At 37.5% G+C, this 21,838-nt stretch overlaps 1 protein-coding gene across 1 annotated transcript; it reads right to left on the bottom strand.

Annotated features, from left to right (window-relative positions):
* Positions 1–20,358: 20,358 nt before the first annotated feature.
* LOC145813005 (uncharacterized) lies at positions 20,359–20,787 on the bottom strand. The gene has a single exon (XM_082908260.1). The coding sequence runs from the start codon at positions 20,785–20,787 to the stop codon at positions 20,359–20,361; it is 429 nt and encodes a 142-aa protein (XP_082764386.1).
* Positions 20,788–21,838: the final 1,051 nt, after the last annotated feature.

Genomic DNA, 21,838 nt, shown 5'->3' with positions numbered 1-21,838 from the left:
TGGCAATTCATTGGTTAAAATTGTAATTGTGTGTACTATCAATAATTGAATAATTCTTACAAATTTAATATAAGTCAAATATTTATCACACGATTGTGGAAAGATTCTCTCTCTATTAATGAAGAGGATTTTATTGCAATTGTCAATTTAGGCTCCGTTTGGCAAGAGCTAAACGGGGCTTTTTTGGCTATTTTAGCCACAAAAGACAAAATAGGCTATTTTAGCCACAAAAAACAAAATATCACATCCAACCCATAATCATTACATTCTTCTCTCACAAAAAAAGTCAAAAAAGTCAAAAAGCCAAAAAGCTCTTCCCAAACCAAACTTTTTAGCCCAGGCTAAAATAGCCAAAAAAGCCAAAAAACCAAAAGCCAACCCACTTCCCAAACGGAGGCTTAAGAACCAAAGTTTTGCAAGGAAGATAATCAACGTAATATGAATGATTTTTGAAAAATGTCCAGGAGAAATAAAGACGGAAAGATCTTACTGATGAATTAAATAACACAACTATACTGTAGCATACATTTCCTTACTACTTCAAAACGAAAATGCTTAAGTATAAAATAATTTTGACAGCATTGATAGAGACCCCTCCAATCACTATCCCCACACACACGTGGCGGGTGGTGATTGAAGGATAAGGGAAAAAAAAAAAAACAAAAAAAAAATTGGCCAATGAGAGGGAAAGGAGGTCAAAGAGGGTGAGAGGGAAAGGGAGTTTGAAACATTTTTCTAAAGCATTCTGGCTTTGTTTGGTTGTATTTTAGAACCAAATTTTGAAGAAATTTTTTTAAAATTTTGTTTGGTTTAGTGATTTTGGAAAAAAATTTCCAAAATTACTTTCTATTTCCTACACATCAATTAATCACTTTTTCTCTCCCCTCTTTCCTTTTTAATTATTTTTTCTCTTCCCTCTCTCATTTTTAATCATTTTTTCTCTTTCCTCTCTCATTTTTAATCATTTTTTCTCTCACATACATCTACTTTAATTACAACAAAATATCAAATCATTTCAAACTCACATATTTCAAAACTATTTCCAAAATATATAACCAAATAAACTAAAAAAAATTCTAAACTCCCTCCCCTAATGTTTTTTTAAAAATTTATCTCTCAAAACCAAACCGCACACCTCTGTGTTTGGTCTTTTGTGTTCCTATCATTGCTGCCTACTAGAAAACAAAAACTGGAAGTAAAAGAAATGAAGTGCTGGAGTTGTTGATTTGTTATCGATCTTTTCTCCCTTCAATGCTCTAGCCTCCAGCAATTTATAGCCTTCACATGGTGTCTGGCAACTGTCGTAGTTCTTTCCACGATCTCCATGTTGGGATAACTAATCTCGTGAGAGGTTGTGGGATAGAAAGAACCGGATTGAGCTGGACCCCAAATTAGCTTTTTAAATGATGCAAATATCCCCGAGGTACTAAAATTAATAATGAGAGAATTAATAATTTTTGAGATTAGTGTAGAATTGATTATTCAGCAGAATTAGTAGGATACATAATCTTCTATTTTTCATATTTGTTTTCTAATGGATATGAAAATATATAATCTTAATCATAAGTTTGTTTTACAATGTTAGTTGTAGGATTAAAGAATCCTATAATTTTGTGGGAAATTTGGCTATAAACCTCCTTTACCTTCCTTTCATTGTTAAAAAGACTAAAAAAAAAATTATACTTTCTAAACCCCCTCATAATGATAAAGTCTTGCATAAAGGACAAAATTTATTATTTAAATATTTTATCAGACTATTATACCCTCACAGATACAATGTATGTTCATGAATTATATAAATCAGATCGTTGTCATTCCTAATTCATGTACATAATTCCCAAACTGTTCATACATAATTCATGTACATAATTCCCAAACGTCATTCCTAAGCTCTAGATCGTCTCTCTCCGCATCTTCTCAACTCTCCTCCTTCAACTCTCCTTCAACTGTTCATCTTCTCTCTCGTCTCTCTCTTCTAATCCTAGCTTCCTCCATGGCCGGAGTTGTGAAGAACTTGCAAATCGCACTGACACATATATATATATATATATATATATATATATGTGTGTGTGTGTGTGTGTGTGTGTGTGTGTGTTTGTGTGTTTTGATATTTGAATTCGAATATATATATATATATATCTATATATTCCGATCTCTAATCTATATATATATATATATATCTATATATATATATGTGTGTGTTTTGAGTCTTTAAGATCGGAGATTTGAATGATTGCATAGATCGGTCTCGGCGATCATTTGATTCGAACTCAAAAGCTCAAAGATTTAAAGTAAAATATGAAAAATCTGTGTGTATGAAAAATCTCAAGATTTGTGAAAGCTCAAAGTTTCAAAAATCTGAAAAATCTGAAGAACCGGGGTATGAAAAATTGAGATTTCTCTGAAATTTTCAAATTATAGGCCTAATTCAAGGATTATAGGCCTGATTCAATGTTTTTCAGAGTAAACATCGATTGATTCAAGGATTATAGGCGTGATTCAAAGCTCAAAGCTCAAAACTCAAAGTTCCATCGATTTTTCAGAGTAAACATCAAATTTCATTTGATAATTTTACTCTGGTTCGATTGCTCTATTTTTTTTATTTGACAGAACCAGAGTAAAATTTTACTTTTATACAGAGTAAAATTTTATTTTTAACTTTAGAGTCTCACAGTTTACTTATTTTTCAGAGTAAAATTTTACTTTTATACAGAGTAAAATTTTACTTTTAGTTTCAGAGTGCAAAATTTTACAATCATTCAGAGTAAAATTTTACTTTTATACAGAGTAAAATTTTACTTTAGTTTCAGAGTGTAAAATTTTACTTTCATATAGAGTAAAATTTTACTCGAGTAAAATTTTACTCTGAAATACATAGTGAAGATGGCTTAATCGGAGAGCTGATAGATATGAGGGTAATATAGTAAAAGAAACAAGTTTTAAAATATCAGGGGGTTTTGAAAGTACTTATATAATTCTTGTCCTTTTGAAAGACAAATTAGATAGTGAGGGGGCTATGACCAAATCCCCCTAATTTTGTTGGGTATAATGTCCATCAGAATCTAATTAAAATAACAAAAGAGTAATGTAAGGGATCTCAAATAATCTATCAAATGTTTTACCAAACTTCTCACATGCACACACACGATTGTGTGAGTCCTACACCCTGTAAGAGATTTGGTAAAACATTTGGTAGAATATTTGGGATTCATAGTATTTTTCATAACAAAAATTGCAACCAATCACTAAAATGTGAGTCCCATGAATTAATAATATCAATCATATCTATAATTTGTCAAATAAAACAAACCCTAAGTATATAATATATATTTTCTTTAATTTTTTTCACAAAATATATAAAACAAATAATAATTATAATAATATATTTTCTTAATCTTTTGTTAATTTCTTTCAAATTTATTAACAAATATAAATGGATGTAAAAAACAAAAAATTTGAAATTTTTTCCCCCCCAGAAAATTGTGACTTTTAGGGTGTGTTTGGTAACGTTTACGTTTTCAGTTTATATTTACAAAAATTTTATAAATTGATTTTTGTTTATTTATTGTTTATTTTTAGAAAAACATAAACTACAAACGCGTTTGGTAATTGACAAAATGTTTAAAAAAATTTAAAAATATAAAAAAGAGTGAGAAATGACAAGTAGTGGCAAGTGACGGCGGGAGACGGTGGTGGAAAGTGGTGACGGTGAGTGATGGCGGGTGGGTGGTCGTGGTGTGTGGGTGGGTGACGGTGGCGGGTGGTGGGTGGTAGCGAGTGGGTGGTGGTGGTGGTGGTGGTGGTGGTGGCGGTGGCGATGGCGGTGGCGGGCGATGGGTGGTGGTGGCAGGTGGGTGGCGGATGGCAGATGACGGGTAGTGGTGGGTGGTGGCGGGTAGGTGGCGGGTGGTGGTGGTAGTGGTGGTGGTGGTGGTGGTGGTGGCTGGTGGCGGCTGGTGGTTGCAAGTGGGTGGCGGATGGCGGGTGGGTGGTGGGTGGGTGGGTGACGGTGGTGGGTGGTAGCTAGTGGGTGGTGGTGGGTGGTGGTGGCAGGTGGGTTGCGGATGACGGGTGGTGGTGGGTGGTGACAGGTAGGTGGCGGGTGGTGGTGGTGACGGTGGCGGGTGGTAGGTGGTAGCGAGTGGGTGGTGGTGGTGGCAGGTGGGTGGTAGGTGATGGTGGTGGTGGTGGTGGTGGTAGTGGCTGGTGGGTGGCTAGTGGCTGGTGGTAGTAGGTAGCTGGTGGCGGTAGGTGGTGGATGGTGGTGGTAGGTGGGTGGTGAGTGGTGGTGGCAAGTAGGTGGCGGGTGGTGGTGGCGGGCGGTGGATGGTGGTGGCGGGTGGATGGCAGGTGGGTGGTGGGTGGTGGTGGTGGTGGCGGCGAATGGGTAGCAGGTGGGTGGTGGCTGGTGGGTGGTGAGTGGTGATGGCAAGTGGTGGTGGGGGGTGGATGGTGGCGGCAGAAGACAGTAGTGGAAAATGGTGGCAGGTGGTGGTTAGTGTTGGGTGGTAAAAAAAAAAAAAACTCAAAATAGAAACACATTTTTTGTGTTTTCATTTTTTGGCCAAATTTATAAACTGAGACCACTGATTTATAAATCAAAAATTTTACCAAACAAGTTTTTATTTGAGTTTTTAAAATTTTTATAAATATAAATAAAAAACTGAAAACGTAAGTGTTACCAAACGACACCTTAGTGTTTTGGGGTGGTTTGGTCTAAGGCTTATGTTTTCCCTGACATTACACAATCCAAAGCTTGTTCATGACGATGGTCTAGTTTGGTGAAATATTTCATTTCTCATGGTGTTGATGATATATAGAATGATATGAATGAACCAGTCATTTTCGGATTTTTCACGTTTTAATTATATATATATATATATATATATATAATTTTCTACATATATTTATATTTGTAAAGAAATTTTTAAAAAAAGATCCCAAAAAATTTAAAAAATGGAAAAATATTATTATTATTTACTTTTAAGAAACTATTTTGATATCTTTTCACAAATATATTACATTTTAAATGCATCTAAATTAAAAGGTCAGATTTAGCATTGTCATTGCTTAATAAACAATTCAAAATGACAAAATTGTCTCTAAAGCTGCGATCTTATTTTATTTATACTTATACTATATATATATAAAAGCAAATGTAGTGTTCTCTTAAAAAACTTCAAACCCTCAATTCTAACATCTCATGAAACTCTTTCTTACGTGGTACATCAATTCTTGTCTTATTTTCCTATTTTTATTTCTCTTTTTTATATATATTTTTTTATTTCACTTTTAAATTACTTTGGCCATGGATATATATGATATCATATGGATAAGAAATTTTCAAAAAATTTAAAGATAAAAGATGTGTTTGACTCTAATTCAAATTTCTTCATTAGATTTATATCTTACCCAAAGATATTTTAAAAATAAATAAATAAATAAACTTATAAATCTCAAAACCGAACTTCCATGACAATATGAAATTAGGCAAAAAGATTGGAGAACAGAAATAACACTAAGAGAAGTTAAACAGGTAATTTAACCAATTATGCAAGATTTTTGGCATTTTATGTGAAAAGAAGCACATATTTTAAATCTCATATTGTATTTTTTGCTCTCTTTTTCTTTTGCAGATTTTTTTTGTTTGTTTTAATTTTAGTTTATTTTGTGTATTTATTTATTTATTTTGCTTCACACTCGAAGCTAGTTGTTGAAATTATAATAATGTAGTAGATGCGCTTATGCCTCCAAAATTTATTATTACTCATTTTTTAAAAATTTTACTACTACAACGTGCATATAAAAAATAACAGTGGCAACGAAATGCTAAAAGACCAACACAAAAGAGTGATGTTTTGCGATGCAGTTGGAGTTCACACAATTTTTTTAGAAAAATATTACCAATCGAGAAAAATATTTGGAACACATTCACGAGTTTAAAGGAAGTTTTTGTTCAACTCCGTTTAGTTTTTATTACATTTTTTCTTCAATTATATATTAATTTATTTGTTGTAATATATAAGGAGGACAATCGATTTAAATTTAAATGTAACTAAACTTAATTATGTAATTCTACAATATTTTGCTTACATTTTTATTTTTTAATAATTTGAGATATTCATGGGTTTAAATTTATTTCTTTACATATATGTAGTAAGTACACTAATTAAGTAGATTGAATTTTTAAATGATGAGTTTCTCTTTTGTAGTAAAAAATCCTTTGCACAAAGGAACATTTGAATCGCAAAATTAGATCTCAAATTCCTTAATAAATATGCAAATAAACTATTTTATTTTCAACTTATAATAGTCTTTACATATAGATAACAAAAAATCAATGTTTTTTACTTAATTATTATTTAATAGTTAATTTCAATTATTGAATATCATGTAATTTTTAAACGGATTGAATTCAATATATGAATACTTTGATAAAAATTTGGTTCATTTCTAATAAATAAAATTATTATTCAACTCCGTTGTGTTAAAATTATAAACAATTACATATTCATAATCAAAATTTTAACACTTAATTTAAATAAATATATTTTAAAAAAAATTCGTAGGTAATTTTTTTTTTCTATAATTGTTGAATGCTATATTCACATGTATAACACATGTCAGTATCAGAAAAATATTCATATCATGCGCATTCTATGCTTAAGACAATATTATTTAAAATGAATGATTATTTTATTATATAATACAAAGTAAAAGTAAAATTAATTATTATTTTAAAAAGAAGAATGATGTTAATTTTATTTTTTATTTAGTAGCTTCAAAATACAAAATTTACTAAAATTTATAACTAGACACAAAACAAAATAAAAAAGGTAATCCTTTGATTTTATTTTTTAAAATTTTAATTAAGTAGCTTTAGAAAACAAAAATTGTTTAGAATTATAGGTAGTAGACGCAAAATAGAGTTAAAATTTGTATAATAAGATAACATACTTGATTATTTTTTAAATACACAATTTAAATTTTAAAAAATTATAAATGGCACGTAAATCTTATCTAATTTTTAACCTACTACCTCAATTCTTTTTATTTATTTTTTTATATACAATTTTTTTTTACAAATTTTAAAATTTAAAAAAATTATAGTTGACATTTCAATCTTATCTAATTTTTAAACTACTATTCTCTCCGATTCTTCTATTATTAGAGTTATATTATATATATATATATATATATATATATATATATATATATATATATTTCAAGTTTATCTTATCTTATTTTTGAATTTTTAAATTTCAACTTGATTTTTTTTTTCAATCTTCATTTGATATTTACTGAATTTCTCTCTACCTCATTTTTTTAGGATTTATCTAATTTTATTTTTTTTAAATATTTTTATAGTTTATCTTCAAATTTAAACTTAATTTTTTTTTATTTTTATCTTATATTTACAGAATCGACTCTTACTCTTGATTTTCAATTGAATTTATTTTTTTCCTAAAATTTATCTAATTTTCACTTTCTATATATATTCTTATAATTTATCTTCAAATTTGAACCTATATTTATAGAATTCCATTATTGATCTTCATTTTCAGTTGAGTTTATCTGATGTGTGTTTCAAAAAATTGAATTAGTGGTGCATACCTATATAAATATAGTGAGTTCAATTATTTAAATACTCTTCTAAATTAATATCATAATATTTAATTGTTAATTTTTAGCATGTTCAACATTATTTACCATTTTTTGTTATTTTCCCGTGCATAGCATGGCTTACTACTAGTAATTTCCTAACCAAATGTGTGATAAATTAGAATAGTCATTTGTAGACATCTAATTTCATAATAATAAAAAAATACGGAATGCACTTCTCATAATTTTCAGCTAAATAATCTGAAAAAATATTTTTCCTAAAATTAATAATCTATTAGCATTATCCATATCCTCATTATCTGATCAGTTTTCCAAATCCCCCCCTTGTCCTCATTATCTGCCCAGTTTGGTAGTGAAACAAAGGATTAGCAGGTTGAGGTTGGTTTTGTTTTGTTTTGGCTTTATAGAAAACATTTCTAATTATAGTCATTCTGTCATTTTTCAATTAATAGTGTTTGTCCATTTAGTACCAACAATAACTTAATTACATATAAAGATTGGATTAAAGTCATGATCATCCATCCATTCATTTCATTTTTTCGTAAGGACTAATTCAATTTGTTCCTTTGAGCTCCAATTCAAAAGATATCTCCTAATTATTAGTGTGTACACTGTCTTGTAAATTTATCATACCACTTCAAAATGTTTGTATTTTTGGTTTCAACTAAAATGACACTTTCAAATTAAAAATATCATGTATGGTCTTACAAATCTATTTTCAGTACCGTTCGAAACCAATGTTAGATGACAATACTACTGCACAACCAGACAAAGACCAAATTACTCAGTAGTTTCGGAATATGAACACGTGATATTCCTTAATATTGTGATTGGTAGAGAATATGGATTGGTGTGATATCGTATTGAGTGATTGAGGAATATGAGGGGACAAAATGAATGGTGATTGGTGAAGTAATACAGCTACGTGGTACTTCGTGACTATTGTATAATTTTTCGAAATGGAAACCCACACACAGCCCTCCATAAAACCCATTTAAATATCTAGCTGAATTGATATCAAAACAAAAAAATAAATAAAATAAAAAATTGTTATAGACAATTAAACACAATATAGCTGAATTGATATGTAGTGTCCCAAGTCTTAAACTTGACTTGTTTATGTTAAGTGGTAACCGTTAAATTATACTTACAATTTTTTTTTTTTTTTTGGACTTTTGAAAAGTTATGAGTTGCATTTAATTTTTTAATTATTATAATTGTGACCTCCTTCTCATTGTTTGGAGCTTTGATTGACGAGTTAGCATGTTAGTTGGGCAAGATTAGACCAAGAATGCCAAATTCGAATATTTGTTTTGAGTAGTGTTTACTCTTTTTCTTTTTTCTTTCTCCAAATTTTGAATCTTGATGTGAGACTAGAACCGTTGGAAATCTTATTTCCGAGGCTTCAATTCAGAAACAAAATTGACCATATTTCGTTTTCGGACGAGGGAGATACGCTTGTTTGAAGTTACCCAGCAAAAGCTGCCTAGGTCAATCCGCAGGAGCGGAATTTGAATTCCACACGAGCGGATTTTGCAAGAAAGCTATTTTTTACTGAGTTGATCCACACGAGTGGTTTTAAAATCTGGATGAGCGGATTTTGCCCGTTCAAACATTGATTTCTATGCCTTTTTTTTTTTGTACTCAAATCAAATCCCATTCTTTCCTTTTGACCATTTCTCATCACTCTCTCCCTCTCTCTCTCTCTAACTTCTCTTTTCTCTCCCTTCTGTTTAAACACTCACCAAATTACACATTTTTTTTTCGATCTACAAAGATCAAGTGAGATTTTGATACTAGTTCCTTATACAAAAATGATGAGCATCTCGAGGGATATGTTTTGACTGGTGGAAATCAAATTCCAACAAAGTTAATTTTTAGGATTTTCTCATCTTCTCTTTTTGACGTAAGGATTCTATAAGGCCCCAAATTATAAACAATAAATTGAATAAGATGAATATACCCAACACACGATCCTATCTCGATCAACCAACTCCCTCAATTCGTACATCATTTCATAGAAGAAATTTACAAAAAGTGTTCACATGCAATGCATATTCACCCTTCTAAAAAGATGAATTCATAGCATATGTAACTATAAAAAGTGAGAAAAAACAACAAAATAGATGCCTTGAGGCTATAAGTTCCAAGGCTTAAGTCTGGTTACACAAAAAGGTTATCAAAACCCAAACATATTAAACCCTTGGCTTGCAATGACATCATACAAAAAGGGAAAGCCTCTTGCCCTAAATACATCCCATACCTTCAATTAGGCGGGATCACTGCATCCTTTCCTGTACAAATCCATTAGGGGTGAGCACAATGTCTAGTAGAGATATCTTAACGAAGTATACATGTTTTAAGCAATCTCATATAGTTATATGCAATGCATTACATGTTCGAATGTCAAAGTTTTTCCATTTCTTTCGAAATCCATGCAATATTTCATTCAAGGTTCATTATCTTCATGAAAGTTAAGATTTAAACATTGTGGTGGTAAATACAACTCAGGTAATTCCCCAGGGCTAGTGTTTGCAAGTAGGCGTATCAAGTACTACCAAATCCTACCTTACCGGCTACTAACCGGAGGGCTTGTGCACCCACACGTGCGTGTTTCTAGTCTTACATCAAGGATACTTAGGCCAACTAAATTCCCAATCTACACCCCCTAACCAGACTTACAAAACGTATTTATCCCAAAACGTTTTCGACAATAACAATTGTTTTCTCAAAACAATAAATAAATTTTCGATCGTAAGTGAATAATATTCAAGATAATGCAAATGAATGCAATAGAAATAATTGCATATAAATATCTCATTTGCACAATATCTCCATAATTCTCACATTTGTTCAAATAAAGCTTCTATGGTTCAATAGTTCTCAAAATCATGGTAAGGTACGAATCCATGTGAAATATGACATTTCCTCATATTCATAATCAACATCCATTTTTGTTCAATTTTTCCAAATCCAAACATACGTATCACATATTACCATAATTGTTCAACTGAAATTCTTATTCCTTTCATGAGTACCTCAACACCATAACAACCTGAGGAAGGTTTCTTCAATTTCACAAGAGATTTAACATTAATTTCATGAATATTACATCAATTTCACCTTTTCCCAAATTAACCCAAAACCTAGGGTTTGATCAAAAGAGGATTTTTCCTTCATTAGCAAAATAACTACAAAAATACATCCCCAAAGGGTTCATAGCTCACAAAATGATTTATCTTGGACCAAATCATGAGAAAGAAATCATTTCTCTAACACTTCCTAGGTTCAACATCTCAAAACCCAAACCCAAACTAGAAATTGTAGTGAAAAAAACAAGATATGCCAAAACTATATGTGTATATATATATAACTCAAAGAAAATCCCTACCTTAAGACTTTGGGAAGAAAAGATGAAAAGCTCTGAAATCAATGGCGTTAAAATTTGATCTTCACTGTACACAACGCAGCCCTTGACGAGCTCTCCAAAATTAAAGAAGACACTAATGCCAAAATCTCAATAGATAAAGAGAGATCAAGGAGTAAATGAAGTGGATGGAGGGTTTTCTGGATAGAGATGAGAGAAAAAGATTGAGAGTTAATGTAGAGGGGTGTAAAGTGAAAAGTGATAGGAAAGTGTGTATGAATCAACTTTTGAAGTGATTTGACACAAATTTTGGAGCGGACTATAGATAGATTGCTCGAGCAACCAAACTCGTGCTCGAGCAAACAATTCAAATTTTAGAGACCGCTCGAGCGATAAATCGAGCAAAAAATACCAACTCCTAGAATCTCCACTCCCTTCTGTAAAATACCACTCAAGCGATGAAAGCCTTGCTCGAATGAAGAATGCATGCTTGTAGAAGTTCAAACTGCAAACCAAGATACTAAAAGGTCGATTTCAGTACTCAAGCATAAAAGACCGCTCGAGCAACCAAATCTGTGCTTGAGTGAACAATTCAAATTTGAGAGACCACTCGAGCAATAAATCGAGCAAAAAATACCAACTCTTAGAATCTTTACTCCCTTCTGTAAAATACTGCTCGAGCGATGAAAGCTTTGCTCGAGTGAAGAATGCATGCTCCCAGAAGTTCAAACTGCAAACCAAGATACTAGAAGGTCGATTTCAGTATTCGAGCGACTAAAAGACGGTTCGAGCAGTCTCATCTTGAAGGCACGACAAGGTAACATAAAACATTAGCCAACCTTCCCGGTTTCTCGCCAACACCCAAAAGCACAAGATGACATCTCGGAACACACTAAGATGTACCTACCAGAACAAACCAGAACAACCACAAGGAGGAATAGAGAATAACACTAGACTCAAAAGCTTCAAGAATGACGGAGACAACATAAAGGGACATAAATTATCAATCACTACAAGAAATTACACTTTCGCTGACTAAAAATATTTTGGTCGCAAAAAAATGACATTTGTCGACCTAAAAAAAAAAAAAAATTCGTAGCTAAAAGTTAATATTATTACCCACTAAAAAATTTTGTTGCAAAAATGTGATTTTTTGCAACCAATTTAAAATTTTAGTCGCCAAAATTATAGGCGGGAGGATGAAAACTGGGCGGGAGCAGTATAATCTTTTAGCGACTAATACAATTTAGTCGTAGATATCAAAACGACGTTGTTTGATATCAAAATAGAGGTTCAGACAATGGCCGACCAACATGTTTGTATGGGATAACTAAACTGTGGAGAAGTAGGTTTGGAAATACTCTTGGATCTTGAAGGACGTCTCTGATCCTGTAATCGCCACCTGAAAAAGGGATTAACACTCCAATCGGTGGTGCCGGAATTAGCACTCTGACGAACAAGTTAGTATAGGTCTATTGTTTGCTTGAGTCTAAAGTTTCTTGGGTCTGTTCTCACATCCCTTTCTTTGGTTGATGTTCCTCTATTTATATTCACTTTTGGGCCCTAGGGTGGTGCCCACTCTTAATCCATCGCGTGATTGCTCATTCGGTCCCTTCTGGCGTATGCCAATTCCCACTCGACTTTTTGTTCAACTAGTTCTATGGCTGATTAGTCTATTCGGCTTTGGGATTGTACAGGACGGAACTGACTATAATATATATATCCTGACCATCATCAGACGTTATTCGGCTTTCCTGCATGTCCTGATATTTGCCTCCCACAATTGCCCCCCAAACATCCTACTAACACTAGCTAGTTAGCATGTTTGGTTTCGAGCTTGAAAAGTCAAAACATTCAGCGGTTAACCTCATTCCAACATAAGTGTCAGAACGCACACATTTTTTAGGCATCATTACAATTTCCTGCCCCTTCGTACGCTTCCTTCATTTAATGCGGTTTGAAACTATGTTGTCCATTCGAATGTATGTTTTTTGAATACACAAAGTTTTTGGTTTACCTTTCAGTATACCTCCTTCATTTCACGACCTCTGTAACTTCCTCTCGTTTCTCATTGTCTTCTCCGCTTCTTGTAAGTTCTCTTCTTCTCCATTTCGATTCCCATTTCCTTGTTTGTTTTTAGTTTAGCATACTCTCTAAACTGGCTAGGATGGCCAAACATTTGAAAGCCCTTCTTTCTGCGGGTCGAGTTTCTAGTTTTTTAGGCCATTTTTCCATTCTTGACGATGTCTATCTGTCACTCGTGGCAGGGAGCACAATTGATATGGAGAGGATTGATGAAAGTACAATCATTTTTTCTCTCCTATCAATTGCTGAGGATGGAGTCTGTTTCCCTCTTCACCCATTTTTAAGGGGCCGTCCTTCGCCACTAGGGTCTAATCCCTTCCCAACCTAATGTAAATTTTTACCGAATCATAATGGGAATTGTAGAGTTGAACCGACGCCTTAGGATCAATCTTGGTATCTCTGTTATTCGGCATTGTTATGCCTTGGCCAAATCTTCTGGCTGACAGGGGCGCTACTTTCTCAGGGCTAAAGACATCGACCATCATTTGGTGACTATGCTTGCCAACTTTGGCAAGCGAGTTGACGATGTCATGGTTGTTGTCCGAGGCAATTGAGAATTCGGCGAGGGCAAAGATCGCCTAGATCTTGTGCCTAGACAAAAAGACGAACCAGGTGCCCGTATAGTTCCTTACGTGTATTTGCTATATATTTACCCGGCTTTCCTTCCATGCCCTTATCATTTTATTTATGCAAGCAACAATTTGAAGAAAGTTCTAGTTTCGGCCGACGACGTTGCGCTTGCGAAAATCAAAACAGCACTCCAGTTCCTTGGCAGTCCAAACCCCCAGAAGCAAGGGAGGGCGGCCCACATACTTCTGAGATACGAGTCGACTTACTCAACCTTTTCGATCGCAAACAACATTCCGATTCTAAGGGGCGAACAACAGCTCACGGCCCTTATCTTCCCTAACTTAAAAAACCTCAGGCAGGTTGGTTTGGAAGCTTCTGATTCAGAGTAGGCGGAAGAACAAGTAGCCGAAGAAGTCGCCAAGCAACCAAGTAAGTCCACTTTGGAAGTTGAAGAAGTTGACAAGGCTCTAAACTTGGCTTTTGAAGAAGCTGACCTTAATCCATCCAACCCTCCATCCACTTCTGGTCGAGGGGACGTCTCCTTTGAAGCTATTTTTACGGACTTAGGGGACCTTCCCGACGCGTATCCTGGGAACATGGCCGCGGAGTCGCTCACGCAGCTGGCCAGGAGGAAAAATACCGAAAGGATGGCTGCCCGAAGAAGGACCGAGACCAACCGATCTGAACCCCCTGTTGCCGTGACTGAGTCTTCTTTGCCTGTTATCATGGAAGAAACGACTTAGATTGAAATGGCTGAGACGGAGCAATAATCGAATAGTTGGATCAGGAGGCCAAGTAGAGGAGGTAAAAGTGTCTCACCGAGTGTGAAGCCGACACTGAGGAAAACCTTACCGATAAACAGCCGCGCATAGAGGAGTCGAACTCGGTTGTGCCCTTTATCGTTCAACCAAGGATAAAGAACGTGCTGATTGCTTCTGATGCGTTGGCTCTAAAAGATCCGGCTGTGGCCTTGAGCATAGTTTCCTCAATTTCCCTACTGGTTGAAAGAGCGACTTTTCGGGCAGAGCCAAATTTGCTGTCAATAACATTAGCCGCTCAATCGACCATATTGGTATATGACTTGAGCCTTATCTGCAGTCTTCCGCCTTTATTATTTTTTTATTTTTATTTTGTAACTCTAATTCCTTGTTTTGCAGATGGCGGGTAGGATAACTGAGATCGGTCGTCGTCAACATGATGCTATTGAACAAATCGGCTTTTTGAAAGCCGAAATTGAAACTGAAAAGAGCAAGGCCATGGAGGCCTCTCAAAGAGCCGAGTGCGAGGCAGCGAAAGCGGCGGAGGAACGTGCAAGAGCCGACGCTGAGGCAGAAAAGGTGAAGAGTTCCGACCAACTCATGTTGGCCACCGAAGAGAGGGCAAACGCGAGCAAAGATGCGCTCAAGTTAGCCAAGGAGGTGATTGCCAAATTGGAAGCCGATTTGAAAGAGTCGAAGAAGGCAAAGGAAATGGCCGACTCTGAGATTTCCAAAGCGTTCCAAGCTGGGAAGGATGCCGCCTTTGAGAACTACGTGGAAGAAGTACCCAAGTTCGAGAATCGGGGCTTCAAACATAGCTAGCTCAAAGCCTTTACTGCCGCTAATGTGACATTGGCACAGCCGATTCCATACGAGCAGGTGGACGTTGAGCTGCTGAAGTCTGACTCTGAAGATTGACTAGGGTGATACTTTGATTTTTGTTAAGCATCTTCCATGCACAGTTTTTGTAGATTTTTGTTAGTAGATTTTGTTTATTTACTTTGGTTAGAAGTTAAATGTAGGGTAATTTTCATGTGTAAAATGACTACTATCTGTACTCAATTTATTAATGAAAATTTCCTTTGCTTTTTTGTCTGTTGCATGTGCTAGTTAACAATCTAATAGGATGTAAGATCATGAGATGAGTAAATTAAACATCCGATTAAATAGCTGCGTATATTTCCAATTTAGCCGAATAAATTAATGAATATGCCCTTGTCCCAGCTAATGAATGAACTGGAACGCCGAATATCTGTGTTCATGGATTGGCTAGGGCACATGAACCTATCGGCGCAAGGCCTCGAAATTTAGCCGATTAGATTGACGAATCTGCCCTTGACCCAGCTAATGAATGAACTGGAACGCCGAATATCGGTGGTTCATGGATTGGCTGAGGCATATGAACTTATCGGCGCAAGGCCTTGAAATTTAGCTGATTAGATTGACGAATCTACCCTTGCCCCAACTAATGAATGAATTGGAACGCCGAATATTGGTGTTCATGGATTGGCTAGGGCACATGAACTTATCAGCGCAAGGCCTCGAAATTTAGCCGATTAGATTGATGAATCTGCCCTTGCTCTAGCTAATGAATGAACTGGAATGCCAAATATCTATGTTCATGGATTGGCTAGGGCACATGAACTTATCGACACAAGGCCTCGAAATTTAGTCGATTAGATTAACGAATCTGCCCTTGCCCTAGCTAATGAATGAACTGGAACGCTGAATATCTGTGTTCATGGATTGGCTGGGGCACATGAACTTATTGGCGCAAGGCCTCAAAATTTAGCCGATTAGATTAACGAATCTGCCCTTGCCCCAGGTGATGAATGAACTGGAACGCCGAATATCGATGGTTCATGGATTGGCTGAGGCACATGAACTTATCGAGGCAAGGCCATGAAAATGAGCATTGATGAGAGCGCCCCGGGAGTGCTGCACCTGTAATGAATAAATAGAGTGGGGGTTGTCTGAGCGGAGGTGCCATTGTTACGTTCAAATCTAACAAATTAGGAGAGGAAAAAAGCAGTGTGGACGAATGTGGATGGCAAGAAGACTATTCTTTAATAGCAGAGGGGAAGGTAGAACACTGGCGGAACTAGAAGCAAAGATGAATCGAGGTGGTGAGCCTACGCACACGGGGAGTAGGAGGTCAAGGGAGTGTGAGAAACGCCATTCCCCACGTCATCGAAGTAAGTCACCCATAAAGGAAAAACAACAACGAGGTAACTCCCCTCACTCGGGAGGAGAAACTAGTGCGACACCGCGCCCGTTGAGTTTTTCGGTTTTCATTGGGAACAAACCGATGACGGAAGCAGATTCCATTATCCGCAACCCAAATGTAGCAGTCGAGTTCGCTCGACAGATTTTTTCGCCAGAAGTTCATCAGTCCATGGTCTGCTAGGCTGATTATGAAGTTTTTTGGGAGGGCGTTAATGGAGCAGTAAAGGGTTTGTATACCTCTTATGAAATTGGCATGCGTCTTCGTGCCGCGCGAAGAGAGATAGAGCAAAGGGATGCTCGCATTCAGAGCTTGCAATCCTGCGCGGAGAAGGCCAAAAATGAGCTGAAGTAAGCTAACACCTCTCAGACTCATTCAGCGAATCAAGTGAATTTGATTGTCGCGGAGCGAGTAAACCGCCAAATTCTGGATCATGCGATTGCCAATCGAGAAACAGTGAGTATGTTCGCAATAGAAGCTGCGAAAGCCAGGTCCTATGAAAAAGGCTTCCATGACGGCCAAAAAATTGGAATAGAGAAGACGAAGAAAAAACTAGCCGATGAAGTCTGTTGATGCGAAAATCGCGGATTTAAGCATGGATGGATCAAGGCTCTCCAGGCTACGGGCATTGATCCAGCGTCACCCTTGTATCAGAGTTATACTTTTCCGTTTGAGGCTTCCGAGGCCGAGAAAACTGATGATGAGAACGGAGCCAAATAATTTTGATGTACATTGTTCCGTTTTTATGTAAAGCATGTACTCATGATCTATTAAATAAAACATCTTATTCTAAATGTCCATATGTTATTTCGATCAATGCTTGTAAATTAAGTTGTGTCTACTATTTTACGTCAATCGCGCTTGCACTTGTCAATCACAATATTCTCAACAGGAGCTTCGAATTTGGAGGCTTATTCGGCCGAAACGTGTCATTCGCGGATGGGGCTCCGAATTTGGAGGCTTTTGTGTTGGTCAATCGTGATTTCCACGAAGGGCGCTCCAAATTCGGAGGCTTATTCGGCCCAAACTTGTCATTCACGAATTCGGAGGCTTTTAATGTTAGCCAATCGTGATTTCCACGAAGGGCGCTCCGAATTCAGAGGCTTATTCGGCCCAAACTTGTCATTCACGAAGGGCGCTTCGACTTCGGAGGCTTTTAATGTTAGCCAATCGTGATTTCCACGAAGGGCACTCCAAATTCGAAGGCTTATTCGGCCCAAACGTGTCATTCACAAAGGATGCTCCGAATTCGGAGGCTTTTAATGTTGGCGAATTGTGATTTCCACGAACGGCACTCCAAATTCGGAGGCTTATTCGGTCCAAACGTGTCATTGACGAAGGGCGCTCCAAATTTGGAGGCTTACTCGGACCAATCGTGTCATTCACGAAGGGCGCTCCAAATTCTGAGACTTTTTGTGTTGGCCAATCATGATTTCCACGAAGGGCGCTTCGCATTCGGAGGCTTATTCGGCCCAAACGTGTCATTCACGAAGGGCGCTCCGAATTCGGAGGCTTTTAATGTTGGCCAATCGTGATTTCTACGAAGGGCGCTCCGAATTCGGAGGCATATTTGGCCCAAACGTGTCATTCACGAAGGGCGCTTCGAATTCGAAGGCTTTTACTGTTGGCCAATCATGATTTCCACGAAGGGCGCTTCGAATTCGGAGGCTTTTTCACACAACCAGAACTCACTGGGCAAAAGAGAACATTGTATTGAAAAAAGGAAGATATACACAGCAGAAAATCACAACAAGCTGTCGTGCCGTACAAGTTAACTTAATGATAAAATTTGCACAAGTGTGTGGAATTCCACGAACATGGCAAGCTTCTTCCATCCATGTCTTTGAGTCGATATACCCCTGTCCCTGCGATTGAGTCAATTTGATAACGGTCATCCCAGTTAGGACCCAATTTTTTGTCAGTCGGATTCCTAACAGCGAGAAGCACTTTCTTGAGGACCAATTCTCCTGGTGTATAATAGCATAGCTGAACATATTGATTATATGATTTAGCGAGCTGTTGCTGGTACCGTGCCATGGAAGCAAGGGCACGGTCTCAGCGTTCTTCAATTAGAGTCAAGTCCAAGGCCAACATCATGTCATTTCGGCCCATGTCAAAAACCTTTGATTTCAAGGTTAGGGGGCCGATCTCCAGGGGGATGATTGCCTGGGTTCCGAAGCATAGAACAAACGGCGTTTCCCTAGTGGATCGCCTTGGAGCAGTGCGATGAGCCCACAACACGTTGGGCAACTCTTCAACCTATCTGCCTTTAGCTTTCTCCAACCTTTTCTTGATGTCGTACAAAATAGCCTTGTTGGTGGCCTCCGCTTGACCATTGCTTTGGGGGAAAGCCGGTGAAGAAACGTAGGGCCAGATACCATAAGTGTTGCATAATTCTCGATACATGCCACAATCAAACTGGGTATCGTTGTCAGAAACTAGTGCTCGTGGTATACCGAACCTTGTTATGATGTTTTTCCATACAAAACGCTTAACGTCGGAATCTTGAATATGTGTTAGTGCTGCTTCGACCCATTTTGTGAAATAATCTGTTGCAACAATTAGGAATTGCCTGTTGCTTGGGCCTCGTGGTAATGGTCTAACGATATCAAGCCCCTGTTGAGCGAATGGCCAAGGACTAGTGATAGAATTTAACTCCTCAGTAGGAAGGTGAGTTAAAGGGGAAAAATTTTGGCATTGCTCACATTTCTTAACATAACACGTAACATCGGTTTGCATGGTCGGCCAATAGTACCCCAGCGATATGGTGCAATGGGCCAGAGACCGTCTGCTCGAATGGGCACCACAACTGCCTTCATATATTTCAGACAAAAGTTCCTCGACTTTATCTGGGTGAACATATTCTAAGCATGGCCTAGAGAAAGATTTTTTGTAGAGCTTCCCCTGCGGATCCAAGTAGTATCGGAGGGCTTTGTTTTGTAGTTTGTGTGATTCTTCCTTATTCATCGGGAGCTGCTCTGAAGATAGGAATGAGGTGATAGGGTCCATCCAACTTGGACCCTGTTCGATAATGTTAACCTGAACTTATTCTGAAGAGGTAATGCTCGGCTCAGCTACGAACTCTACTTCGATTGTCCGCTTAATTTCTGAGTTGATGGCAGAGGCTAAGCAAGCCAGGGCATCTGCTTGCGTGTTCTGATCTCGGGTTATTTGATTCAGTTCGTGGTGATCAAATTTTGTGAGCAAAGAATTCGCCGTTTTCATATAGGCTGCCATGCGGTCATTTTTGGCTGCATATTCCCCTTTTAACTAGTTGATTACTAGCTTTGAGTCATAAAAAACAAGCAGATGCCGCGCACTGAGGTGAAGTGCATTTCGCAGGTCGGTTAACAGTGTTTTGTATTCGGCCTCATTGTTCGATGCGTCGAAGCCCAATTTGACGGCCTGTTCGATTATTGCCCCTTTAGGGGTCATGATTACTACGCCAGCCCCACTGCCACGCTAGTTGGATGAACTATCGCAATACATTTGCCAAACGTCGCCAACATACATTCTCCAGTTAGGCTTAATTTGCACTTAATCAGACTTAAAGTAGGCGAGGGATCCTGTGAATTCGGCTACAAAGTCGGCAAGAACTTGCCCTTTGATGGAAGTTCTAGGTAGAAACTGGATATCATACTGGCTGAGTTCAAGAGCCTATTTCGAAACGCGTCCCAACGCTTTTGCGCTGACCAGAGGGGATATTCAGTTGGTACCCCAATGGTATGCCTTTAAAAGTAGTGCATCAGTTTTCTGGTAGCCATGACGAAAGCAAGGATAAGCTTTTCTAATGGAAGGTAATGTGTTTCAGCATCAGCCATAGCTTTGCTCACATAGTAAACTAGTTGCTGCTCCCCAAGTTCTTCCTTTAACAGTACGGCGCTGACCACCAGGTCGGATACTGCCAGATACAAAATGAGCGGATTGCTGGCTGCAGGTGTTGCCAAGAGTGGTACTGATCGAAGATAAGACTTTAAGCCGTCCAAAGCGGCCTGACACTCGAGGGTCCAATCAAATGCTCTGCCTTGCTGAAGTGTGTGAAAGAATTGTCGGCAGTAATCTGTGGAACGACTGATTAACCTATTCAGCGCGGTGGCCATTCCCTTCCGCTTCTGAACCTCTTTGACTGACCGAGGGGATTTAAGCTCTAGAATTTCCATGATTTTCCTCGGATTGGCTTCAATTCCGCAGTGGTTAACGATGTAGCCAAGGAATTTGTCAGATCTGATGCCGAATGCACACTTAGAAGTGTTCAATTTCATCTTGTACTTTCAAAGGATGCTGAATGTCTCTGGCAAATCGGCTAGATGGGAGTGTTTTTCCTTGGATTTGACCACCATATCATCGATGTATACTTCCATGGTACGGCCGAGTTGTTCCTTGAACATGGCAGTCACTAGCCTTTGATAAGTTGCCCCCACATTCTTTAGCCCAAAAGGCATGACCTTGTAGCAATAGGTTCCTCTTGGGGTGAGGAATGTGATTTTTTCTTGATCCACTAGATGCATGGCAATTTGATGATAGCCCCTGTAGGTATCCAAGAAGCTCATGCGTTGATGATGTGCCGTTGTATCTACGAGTTGGGCTATTCTGGGCAGGGGAAAACAGTCCTTGGGACAAGCTTTGTTCAAGTTCGTGAAATCCACATAGACACGCCAAGAGCCATTCTTCTTCTTTATGACCACAACATTGGACAATATTGTAGGATAGGTTACTTCGCGAACCGCCCCGGCGTCAAGTAACTGATCTACTTCTTCAACAATGGCCGAAGTATGCTTCGTAGCTAACTGCTGACTTCTCTAAATAATTGGCTTACATTTCGGATCGACGTTTAAGTAGTGTTGGGCCACTGATGGATCCACTCTTGGCATCTCATATGGAGACCATGAAAATACATCAATATTGCCGAGTAAGAAGGATACCAACTCCTACCTTTCAACTTTATCCAAGAAAGCGCCGATCATGAAGAACTTGTCAGGACTTCCGTCAATTACGACTTGATGTAGGGCTTTGGTTGCTTTTTCACTTGGGATCCTTCCAATGTCTTCGAGGCTCTCCTTATCTGGTACCTCAATTGAATGCACTTCCAGTTCCCTTGGTCTCTTTCCAGTTAGAAAATAGCATGCCTGCGTTGATTTTTGAAAGCCGCAAATTTGTTCGATACCGTATTTAGTCGGAAAATGAAGTAATTGGTGGTAGGTGCTTGGTACA

This window comes from Camellia sinensis, chromosome 15 (genome assembly GCF_055761805.1).
Source record: "Camellia sinensis isolate YWXY chromosome 15, ASM5576180v1, whole genome shotgun sequence".
Taxonomy (NCBI): domain Eukaryota; kingdom Viridiplantae; phylum Streptophyta; class Magnoliopsida; order Ericales; family Theaceae; genus Camellia; species Camellia sinensis.
This window is presented reverse-complemented; position numbering and strand designations above follow the sequence as displayed.